The following is a 10,390-nucleotide window of genomic DNA, read 5'->3' on the forward strand; positions in this document are numbered from 1 at the left end:
GCTCCACTCCCTAGTGCTGCCTTACCTGAGTGCCGAGTATCCCATCACCAGGCGTATGTTTTGTCAGGACCCCCCTTCCCCATGTCTTCTTGAGCCTGAGGACCCCACTTCCTCATGTCTTCTTGAGCTTCCCCCCCAGTCCCTGATGCCCACAGGATCATGACCCCGCCAGGGCCAGGGGTTCTGGAATTCACCTCTGTACCCCTAAAGCCCAGGCCCTGCCTGACGGTGTTGATGCCCTCCAGTCATCTCAGATGGATGAGGCTGGTATGCCGGGTGGACTCTGCCCAGGGAACAGGCAGGGGCATTCCTGGCCTGATGCCCACGGCAAAGGCGTGGTGGAGAGTGGGACTCATGGGGGAGGGCCCAGTCAGCCAGTGGGGAGCCAGGACTCTTCAGGCTCAGCAGCGGGGAGAGGCCAGGCTTTTCTCAGAATGGCTGTGGTTTCAGAAGTGCTGAGGAGAGCCTGTACTTGTTTCCAGATCTCCATTACAAGCTCATAATGAATCAGACATCACAGAAGAAAGGTGAGAACTGGGCCCTTCAGTGCCTGAGGGGATGGTCCTGCCACCCAGGGAAGGGCCTGCAGACTGTCATTGCCCACCTGGCTGCACTTGCCCCCGTCTGCCAACCCAGTGGGGACAGGTTCTGGGGGACCTGGACAGATGCCGCTACCTCTAGCCGTGGCTGGATGATGTTATGCAGCCAAGCACAGCACGTGCTGCTCTCAGTAAGCCCAGGGCCTGAGATCATCGCAGTGGGGAGGTGGGCACAGGGTGCTTCCCAGACCCTCCCGCCTCCAAGCAGAGCTGAAATGGGAGGGAATCCCTGAGACAGCCCTTGCCCTGCTAGGTCTTTACCTCAGATTGCTGCTGTGGCCAGGCCCAGGATTTCCAGCCCTGTGGCTCTAAGTCCTGACATCCTGTGGGAGGGGCTCTGGACACACTCCATCCAGGGATCCTTCCTGCCACCTGGGCAGCAACCATGGGGACAAAGGAAGGAAGCAGAGTCCTGCTTCCTTGCCACTTGTCCACGGCACTTCCCCATCCCGACGGTGGCCCCCACCCAGCCCAGGATTCTGGGTTGTGGTCTCGAGCTCACTCCTGGTTATTTTTGGGGCCGGGGATGACACCAGGACATCTGACTGGTGGATGGAACCGGCCTGGGAACACCACAGCTGGGCCAGTGCCTAGGGCTCTCCCTTCCCAGGGAGACACGGAGAATGGGGTGGAGGGAGGGCCCTTCCCTAGCCGCTGTAGCAACTCCAGTGAGCTGTTCTGGGCAAAGTGCGGCCCAGCCAGCAGCCCCAGCCCTGCGGTACCGGGGACCCTGACAGGACACAGGAAGGGGACAGGGCCCCTCACGGACACACAGGCCAGCCAGGAGGCAAGCATGGGCGTCTTGCGGGCGGCAGCACCGACACTGCGCTCTCCTGCAGACAGCCTCTCCACGTCAAGCTTCCAGTCTGTCAAGTCCATCTCTCACTCAGGTGAGCAGGCTGGCGTCCATGTGCTCACAGGGGTGAGTGTCCCACGGGGACCCCAGCCTGGGTGGCCACTAGGGGTGCTGACCAGGCCCCCTCTGCTGGGCCAAGCTCAAGGATTTGGGGGTAAAGGGGCAGCGGAAAAGAGCCCTGCAAGTTGAAGCCACCAGGAGGGGCCTAAGGGACGGTGGGCAGGACCGGGGGCCAGACACAGGGCAGTAAGGCCTCAGGGTGGGCACCCCAGGCGAGGCAGCAGGCAGGCAGGAGGGGCCTCCCCCGGCGGCCTTCTAGGGAGGATGTACCCTGGCTGCCCAGCAGGAGCCCTGCTTGGCCGTATTCCTGCCACAGGAAGGCAGGACACAGGAAGGATGGCACTGCCCACAGAGCCCTGGGCTCATGGCACCTTCTGCAAAGTGAGCCGGGATCAGAGAGCCTGTTTCTCCCACTGTGCCTCCGCTGGAGGCCAGACGTTTTCCTCAGCCCAGCCCTCATCCGCACCATTCCTGTGATGGGCCAGGCGCTAGAGGGGCCTTGTCCTTGCCGAGGAAACCCATGCAGGCTGGCTCCCAAGCCCCTCATGCAGTTTCATTTTACCCAAAATGGGGCCGGCCTCCACTATCTTGGTTGTTCTAGAGGGTTCACAGGCACCACCCGGGCTTCACCCTCAGCAGCTCATTGATTTCCCCCCAGCACCGTCCAAGGCAGGCTTCCCTTTACAGAGGAGGAAACTGACGCAGGGGCAGGGTGTTCACAGGCACCACTCATGTGCTTCACCCTCAGCAGCTCATTGATTCCCCCCAGCACCATCCAAGGCAGGCTTCCCTTTCCAGAGGAGGAAACTGAGGCAGGGGCAGGGGCTTCTTGGGTACACACAGCTGATCCTGGAAAACTTGGGCAGTGACTGTTGGTGCCTGCAGTGACCTGCCTTGTAGGGTCTGACTTGCAGCCAACTCTCAAGGCAAGGCCAGGCCCCAGCCCGGCTCCTTCAACAAGCAAGATTTGAAAGCTGACGCCCCCCAGAAGGCAGACTTGGAAGAGGAGCCCCTACTTCACAACAGCAAGCTAGACAAGGTTCCTGGGGTACAAGGGCAGGCCAGGTAAGGCTTGGGTGTTCCTGGGGTGCAAGGGCAGGCCAAGTAAGGTTTGCCTGCACCCGGAGGGCCCCATGACTGCATTTACGAGGCTCACGCCCTGCAGTCAGCCAGCTGCTCTGCCCCTAGCTCCAGGGGCCTGTCTCCAGGACTCATGACAGCCGATGACGGCCACGCTGTACCCATCGGTGGGCGCTGTCTTCCTCCCTCCCCCGGCGGTCCTGCAGAGTACCTGTGCCGACCTGAGCCCACAAGGGGGGCCAGTAGCAGCCCCTAAACCACTTGCTCAGAGAAAAGTAATGTTCTCACCAAGAAAAGTGAGTTGCGCTCCTGCTGCCCCTTGGCCACAGCCTGCCTTTGGAGGGCACTAGGCCAGCAGGACAGAGCAGGACCAGGTTCTGATGATCCCTGAGTTTCTGGGACCGCCCTGGGATGCTAGAGCACACACTTTCAGCAGCGCAAGCAGCAGGACAGGCTCCTGCATCTCTGCACATCCCGAGACTGGGCCTGGAACAAGATGCCCCACTGGGTGTGGGGTCACGGCCAAGAGCAGCCTGGCAGCTAGCTGGTTACCCACTGCAGCCCATCTGACCCTTAGGGCACCTTCAGAGGGGAGAAAGGGGCAGGGGAGAAAGGGGCAGGCCGCAGTCCCAGAGACCCCCACCTGGTGCCCAGAGCACCCTGCTGAGTGGGAGAAGGGAACCAGGCCCTCTTCCCCACATGGGCCTGGACGCTGCCTGGGGAGGTATCCTGGGTGAGTGGTCAGACACACCTGGGCAGGTCAGCTCTGGCTGCTGCAGTGACTGTTTCAGAAAGGAGAAAGCAGAGGCCTCCAACGCAGGAGCGTCCTGTATGGGCAGCAGCCGGCACCAGGGCAGGCAGATGATGGGGGCGGGGGCACACCCCCCAATGACCCTGCCCCTTCACCTGCGAAAACCCACCACACTGAAGCAGTGCGAAGTGCTCATCCGCGAGCTGTGGAACACCAACCTCCTGCAGACCCAGGAGGTGAGGCCTTGGGTGCTAGGGTTGGCCCTGCGCAGTCTGCTGCCGCCACAGGCCCCACCACGCCCCTGCCCCTGCCTTTCAGCTGCAGCACCTCAGGTCCCTCCTGGAAGGGCGCCAGAGGCCCCAGGCGGCCCCAGAGGAGGCGGGGTCTAGCTTTCCCAGGTGAGTGCCTGGTGCACCCCTGCCCCATCCCTGGGCACCTGTCCACAGCTCACTGCTGACTCTTCCTCCACCCAGGGACCAGGAAGTCATGCATTTTCCTAAGGTCTCCACGAAGGGCCTCTCGAAGAAATGGTGAGTCCCATGGGCATGGGGACAGTGGGGCAGCCCTGCAGCCTGGGCCCCAGGGAGTGGGGAAGGGATGGTGGCGGCGCAGAAGCAGAGCACGCGGAGGCCTCTCTAGGTCCCAGTGAGGGCCATGCAGGCCCCACTCCGACACCACTCCACTCCCAGGGATGCCCACAGTGACCGTCCCTCTACCCGCCCCCAGCCTGCTTCTGAGCCCACCTGTGGCGCAGCGTGCCATCCTGCCTGCCCTGAAGCAGACCCCGAAGAACAACTTTGCCGAGAGGCAGAAGAGGCTGCAAGCAATGCAGAAACGGCGCCTGCACCGCTCAGTGCTTTGAGTCACCCACATCTGGTCAGTGCCAGGCCCACCAACCTGCAGCTGGAGACTGGTTCTCTATAGCATTTCCTGATACTTCCACTACTTTTAGGCCTGGCTAAATTCCAAGATAGATGACACTTAAAATAGATATAAAGTACTTGATCTCTAAACTAACAAACCGTTTATTTTCTGTTATTTTGCTATTTAGCATTTACATAAAAAGCACATGATGAAGTAGGTATTGCTTTACCTGTTGAAACTGAAAATAAAGCTTGTTTATTTCCAAGCTGTGTGCCTGGTTCCTCACTGGCTATCAGGCGTCGTGTCCCTTCCCATTCCCAGCCCCTGGCTCTGAGCCCAGCCCCTGCTGTCTGCAGAGACCTGCCTGGGCAGCCCAGTCTTGCTCATCCCGGGACCTGCCAGCGGCCCTGGGAGAGGCGCATTGGCAGAGCCGTGCACATCCTCCCTGGAGGCAGGAGGGCTTTTCTGGTGCCCTGGCTGGGCTGGAGCTGCAATCCAAACACATGATCACTCTGGGTCTCCTGCCCAGACTACACGCTCCTGGGGGCAAGAGGCTGTCCTCTCCTGCCCTGACACAGCACCGCAAAGAGGTCCAGCCAGGCTGGCCCTCCTCCTTAGAGGGCTGTCTCCAGAATGGTGTGGACATGCCCGCACCACCCCTTCCACCACAGCACAGCCATGTCCGCCGTCGGGGGTGGGGTGGCCAGCTTAGTGCCCACCCTCACCCAGCCACAGTCTTCCCAAGCCCATAGCCCCACTTCCCTGGCATTCATCTCAGCCTCTCCCTGCTTCAGGGAGCAGGAACTTTGTCAGGAAGCTACGGGGATGAACCAGGCCAAGGAATGGGATGGTGTGTTAGAAAGGACAGCTGAGGCCCGGGGCCAGAGTGGACAGGGCCCGCCCCAAGGCTGACAGCATCCTAACAGGACAGCAGGCCCATGTTCACGGAGAGGGACACAGTGACAACTCCTGACAAACACAGGAGTAACAAGATTATAACAGTCACAGATGATGGGGTAGTACGCATAAAAAGGGAGGACCTCTTATCACCAAAGGGCTGCTGGCCGGTGCCCAGGTTAGCGGGCAACACAGGGAGGCACTCACCGTATGGGGGCCCTGCCCACTGCCAGGCTCTCTCTGGGTGGTGCAGCACGTGGTGTTCTGAGGACGCGGGTCCTGAGGGCCTCACTCTTCATCCTTCACAATAGAGACACGGCCCTTACACAAGTGGCACAGGGGTGCTGGCAGCACCATCCCCAACGTCCCTGCTCCCTGGGGACCCCACAGTGCTCAGCAGGAATGCCGCAAGGGCCGAAGCCCAGCTGGTGGCAGGGAGCTGGCAGCAGCCATCGGCCAGCCCTCCCTCCGATAGGCAGCCTGTGCCCTGGACTCAGGGGCTTCCCCAGGGGGTGCCCAACTTGCCCAAAGCAGCGCAGCCTGAACCCCAAACTGTGAGCAGAGAATCCCATGTGTGTGTGAATGGTTCCCGTGTCCTCTGTGTTCTCCTACAGAAAGGAGCGGGGGTGTGTCGAGCACACACAAGACGCTCTAACACCCTGATGCTGCTGAGACAGACCCGGACACTGGACAGGCCGCGGTGAGAGCAGCCCGAGGACGGCGGCTGGGGACCGTGTCCGGCTTTGTGGAGGAAGTCACATGGAACACCTTCTCCAAGAAGACCCGGCCATCGCCCTGCAGGCAGCCCGCTCCACTGCGCCCGTCTCAGTCTGTGCAAGTGTGGGATTTCATTTGGCAGCTCCCCAAGGCAGAAGAGAAAAGGAGGAAAGTTAACCTAACTCCAGGCTCTCCATGGAGGCCAACACCTAGAAGTGCCTGACAGGAGGCGTGTGTCCTTGGCCCCGATGAGGCTGCGGGCTATCCCTGCAGTCCTGGCTAGGCAGCCGGGAGGCAGGCCTGGTGGATGCTCCGGGCACAGGTGTCGAGCAAGGTGGTAACCGAGTGCTTGTCCAGGAGCTGTGGCAGCCTGGAGGTCACGCAGCGGTGCACCGTCCTGAGGAAGGGGTTGGTGCCTGCAACAGAACAGTGGGCGTGAGCCTGAGGCTGTCGGCACCGCACCCAGGCCCTACACACCCGCCCTGCACACCAGGATTGGCTGAAGCACCAGGAGGAGCCCTGCACGCTGCCTGCCTGGCCGTCGGGCTCTCCTCCCAGAGCCTCATCGTCAGTGAAGAACTGAATCTGAATGGGAATTGGAGCCCAGGGCTTTGCCTCTGACAATCTTGGGGACCCAGCCCTGGCTCTGCTGTGTGCCAGCTCTGGGCTCAGGGAGATTGATCCCTGTCAACGTGGCTCTCTGGTGCCACGTCACCTAGATGGGGCCCTGTGTGCCCAAGCTACTGGTAGGACACGTCAGCCGCGCTGAGCTCCCTAGTGGGCTCTGGGAAGAGCAGGGTCTGTCCTTGAGCCGCAGCTTTCTCACCCCTCAGCCACTGAACACAGCCACCCTGGACAGCTGACCTGACACAAGATGAAGGGGCAAAAGGACACAGGAGACAGCAGAGACCCTCTTCCTCGGGTGACCACTGGACAACCCGCTCCTGTCGGCACCGGGGCAGCCAGAAAGGGGACGGAGGGGCCTGAGCTGGGAGGGGCTGGAGTGCACAGAGGCTGTCCCTGCCGCACTGGAAGCCTGGTCTTCCCAAACGACCCCTGCCTGCCCTGAGCCCCCAGACAGCTCCTCCGGGTCTGCCCACTGTACAGCCACTGTCGGTCCATCCATAGTGGACTCTGGGCACGGCAGTTGGTGGGCACGTGGTGGCACACTTGGGAGGTCCTTGTCGTTTGCAACACACAAGGCTGTACCTGTGACTGGACAAGCCCCGGCCTGCCCTGCCTTAGAGCTCCACTCCCGAACAGGACTCTTCACACCCGAGGAGGTTCTGGTGAGGCTTGTGGCAAAGCCTGGAGGTCTCTCTGATTCTCAGATTTCTAAACCTGAAGCCCAGAGTGCCCTGCATTGATGGGTACCCACAGGTCCTGCCCACCACCTCCCTAGGGCCACAGGCAAACAGAGCCACATTTGTGTTGCAGAGGTGAGGGTGCGTGGGCTCTGGCGGTGGGGGCAGAGACATGGCCAATCTGTCCTGGGCTCGGTGTATGTGAAGACAGGGCAGACAGCCTGCCGGAGCGTGAACACAGGGTGGGGTCTGGGCACTGTGCCCTCTGGCTCAAATGGCCTGGGGCTGCGGTCAAGGATTGCTAACCAGCGCCAGCCTGACGCTCCTGGACACTTGCCCAACTTGCAGATCAAGCGGACGGTGCCACTGTTGCTGCAGTGAGAAGGGTCCAGGTTTATCACACACTTGGGGTCCAGCCTGGCCACCTTGCCTTGGAGCACGCTGGGGGTGCTCTGCCGCTGGTCGTCCTCAAGCCTATGCTTCTGGGTGCATACCACCAGGGCCTTGAGAAGGCAGCATGGTGACCACACTGGGCACATATGGCCCAGGGCTGGCCAGCTGCCCTCCACAAAGCCCAGCCCAGCTGGATGTACGTGATGAGTGGGACGTGGATGACAGTCACGGCTGAAGCGAATGCGCAGGGAACGGCTGAAGACAGGTGAGCGGATGTTGGCCAGGATGGCATCCAGGAGCTGCTGGCACAGGTGCTGCTGTTTGGTCAGCGGCACCAGGGGCAGTGGGTTGGAGGCAAGATGGGCACGGTCAGCAGCCCGGGACCCGAGGGTTCTCCATTTAGGGGGCCTTCCCACCCCAGGCCCGTCCTCACTCACAGCCTGATTTCCGAGGGCTCTCTCTCAGCCCCCACCCTTGTGCAGATAATGTTGGCTGATCCTGGGTGTAATCCCCCACCCCCACAGCCTTGTCCTCCCCAGAGTCCCTGCCTCCTCTGGGCCAGGTGGTAGAGGCACCCATGGGAGCCGCAGACAGAGGGTGACTTCTCCCATGTTCCCACCCAGCACAGCAAACCTGGCCTGGAAGAGGCCTGGTGGGCAGGGTCTCAGGTCAGGCCCAGCCCCCACCCAGCCACGCTGACCTGGAAGGACCCTCCTGCGGTGCTCCCAGGAGCTCTTGGGGGAGCCCCAGTTCCCCTAGGGTCCCCAGCATCCCACGTACCACTGCCATGTCATTCTTGAGTTTCTCCAGGGTGATGTCACACTTTGGCGAGGTCTTCAGGGGACCTGCAGAGAAAGGGAACTTAGGCTGAGCTCCGTGCTGGAGGGCTGGGAGACATGGCTGGTCTCAGGCTCGGATCTGGGATCCCAACCACCGCCTCTGGGCCTCAGCCCTCAGAAACCTCTGCAGGAGCTCCCTTCAGTTGACCAGCTGTTCCCAGACCCAGAGTCTAGGCAGGCGGCCCTCACCCTCAGGAGCTGCCCATCCCTATTGGCAGTGAGGCAATGGGTCAAGAGAAGGGACAGTGGCCAGGCCCCTGACCAGGCTGGGAAGGCCTCAGTCGCATCTAGGCCAATCCCTGTCCCACCCAGTCCTATAACCCTAAGGATCAACTCAGGAAGGCCCGGAGGACCACCCAATAGTGACTGGCACTCTATCCAGACAAGCAGAACAGAGAGACGCTTCTAGGTGGGGGTGCGGGGACAGCCTGAGTTTAGATGAGAGGGAGGTACAGGCCAATGCCCATGCAGTTCTGAGGTGCTGCCTGAGCTCACAGCAGCCTGTGGCCAATGGCCCTGCCTTCCACCTGCTTCTCACCAGCACTGTCTTGTTTCATTTTCACGACAGCACACATGGGCTGCAAACGGGGTAATGAGATGCAGCTGCCTGCCCACAGTCACTGGGAAGTCAGGGGCAGAACTCCAGGTCCGGTTCAGGCCCATCACAGCCAGCTGATGCTCAGGCCACTGCAAGCTGGGCCCCCAGCTACTGGCTGGATGAGGCCTGGCTGTGATGGGCCAGCATGAGGGCCACAGCAGTGGTCAGGAGTAGGGCAAAGGCTGGGCACTGGCCAAGATGAAGCCTAGACTCAAAGCCCCAGCACACACGAGTGGAGCCTTGGAGGCCTCTGTCCAGGGCCCAAAGAGCTGCCTGGTGCCTTTGCTAAACCGACATCGCCACCAAGTGCCCGTCCGCAGCTGGGCCGCCCCTGCCCTTGAGGACCGTCCGTGGACTGTGGGCAAAGCTCACAGCTTGGAGGGGTCTGTCACAAGGTCTAGATGGCTCTTCATCGTGCTCAGGTCCTTTTTTCTGTCTGGGACAGCAGAGGGGACACTAACACACGAGCCCAGTGGCATCCCCAGGGCGCTGGCCCCCACCCCGGCCGCAGCCCACCTTCGTTCTTGTCGATCTTGTTGACCACGCGGTGTGGGGGATTGATGCGCTTGGACAGCTACTTCAGCGTGTCCAGGTACTGCTGCTCCGCGCCCGGCTCGAGCCGGCTGGACTCACGACAGAGGTCACTGCAGGACTATGGGCAGGTGAGGCCACAGCCCTAGACCCTCAGGCGGGGAGCTTGGGCTCTGAGGGCTCCGGAGCTCGCACACCCGGTATAAGCTGAGGCCTTGTAAAGGTGAGGGATGACCTTAGCACCTCAACCTGCAGGCCGTGTACAACTCACATTATGGAGCTGTGGGTCCCGGGCCCGTCTTACCAGGTGTGTGTAAAAGTCTAGGGGAGGGGACACTGGAGTTCTGTGGGGTTGGTGCTGGGAACGCTGCAGTGTGGGACTGGGCAGGGAGCTACGGGGGACGGAGAAGGGCTGGAGCTGCAGCCAAGCGGGAGAAATACGGGTGCCGGGCCCAGGCAGGACAGCCACCAAACTCACTGTGCAACAAACCACAGTGGTGACCACTCCCCATCCTCCTTCCCGTGCCAGCTGGGCGGGGATCTCACCCAAAACAAGGGGTTGGGAAACAGGCCAGACCAGCACCCCAAGCACAGGCTCAGCATGGGCCAAGAGCACACACAGCTGGCGGATGTCCTGCTTCTGGAAGGTGATGGGATGCCAGCGAGATTACACTGGACACTTCCTTCAGCTAGAAGCCTAACGAGCATACCAGCTGGATCTGCACCAGCTGAAAACACCGGCTGCTGAGTCCAGGAGTTTGAGACCAGCCTGGGCAACCTAGGGAGACCTTGTCTCTACCAAGAAAAAAAAGAAAAAGAAAAAGCTGGCCGGGCGCGGTGGCTCAAGCCTGTAATCCCAGCACTTTGGGAGGCCGAGACGGGCGGATCACGAGGTCAGGAG

General features: G+C 61.2%; 1 protein-coding gene and 1 pseudogene across 1 annotated transcript in view; one reads left to right on the forward strand and one right to left on the reverse strand.

Moving 5' to 3' along the window:
* Positions 1 to 4,475, forward strand: part of CCDC74A (coiled-coil domain containing 74A) — a 13,426-nt gene extending 8,951 nt beyond the window's left edge. Inside the window, exons 4-10 of the mRNA XM_011926557.1 lie at positions 451 to 527; positions 1,439 to 1,489; positions 2,442 to 2,580; positions 3,387 to 3,582; positions 3,665 to 3,744; positions 3,820 to 3,876; positions 4,073 to 4,475. Coding sequence (XP_011781947.1) covers positions 451 to 527; positions 1,439 to 1,489; positions 2,442 to 2,580; positions 3,387 to 3,582; positions 3,665 to 3,744; positions 3,820 to 3,876; positions 4,073 to 4,208 — 736 coding nt within the window. The 3' untranslated portion in view covers positions 4,209 to 4,475. The remainder of the gene's footprint in view (positions 1 to 450; positions 528 to 1,438; positions 1,490 to 2,441; positions 2,581 to 3,386; positions 3,583 to 3,664; positions 3,745 to 3,819; positions 3,877 to 4,072) is intronic.
* A 1,628-nt stretch (positions 4,476 to 6,103) lies between these two features.
* LOC105500880 overlaps positions 6,104 to 10,390 on the reverse strand; it is a 5,739-nt pseudogene continuing 1,452 nt past the window's right edge.

Source organism: Colobus angolensis, unplaced genomic scaffold (assembly GCF_000951035.1).
Source record: "Colobus angolensis palliatus isolate OR3802 unplaced genomic scaffold, Cang.pa_1.0 Scaffold698, whole genome shotgun sequence".
NCBI classification, from domain to species: Eukaryota; Metazoa; Chordata; class Mammalia; order Primates; family Cercopithecidae; genus Colobus; species Colobus angolensis.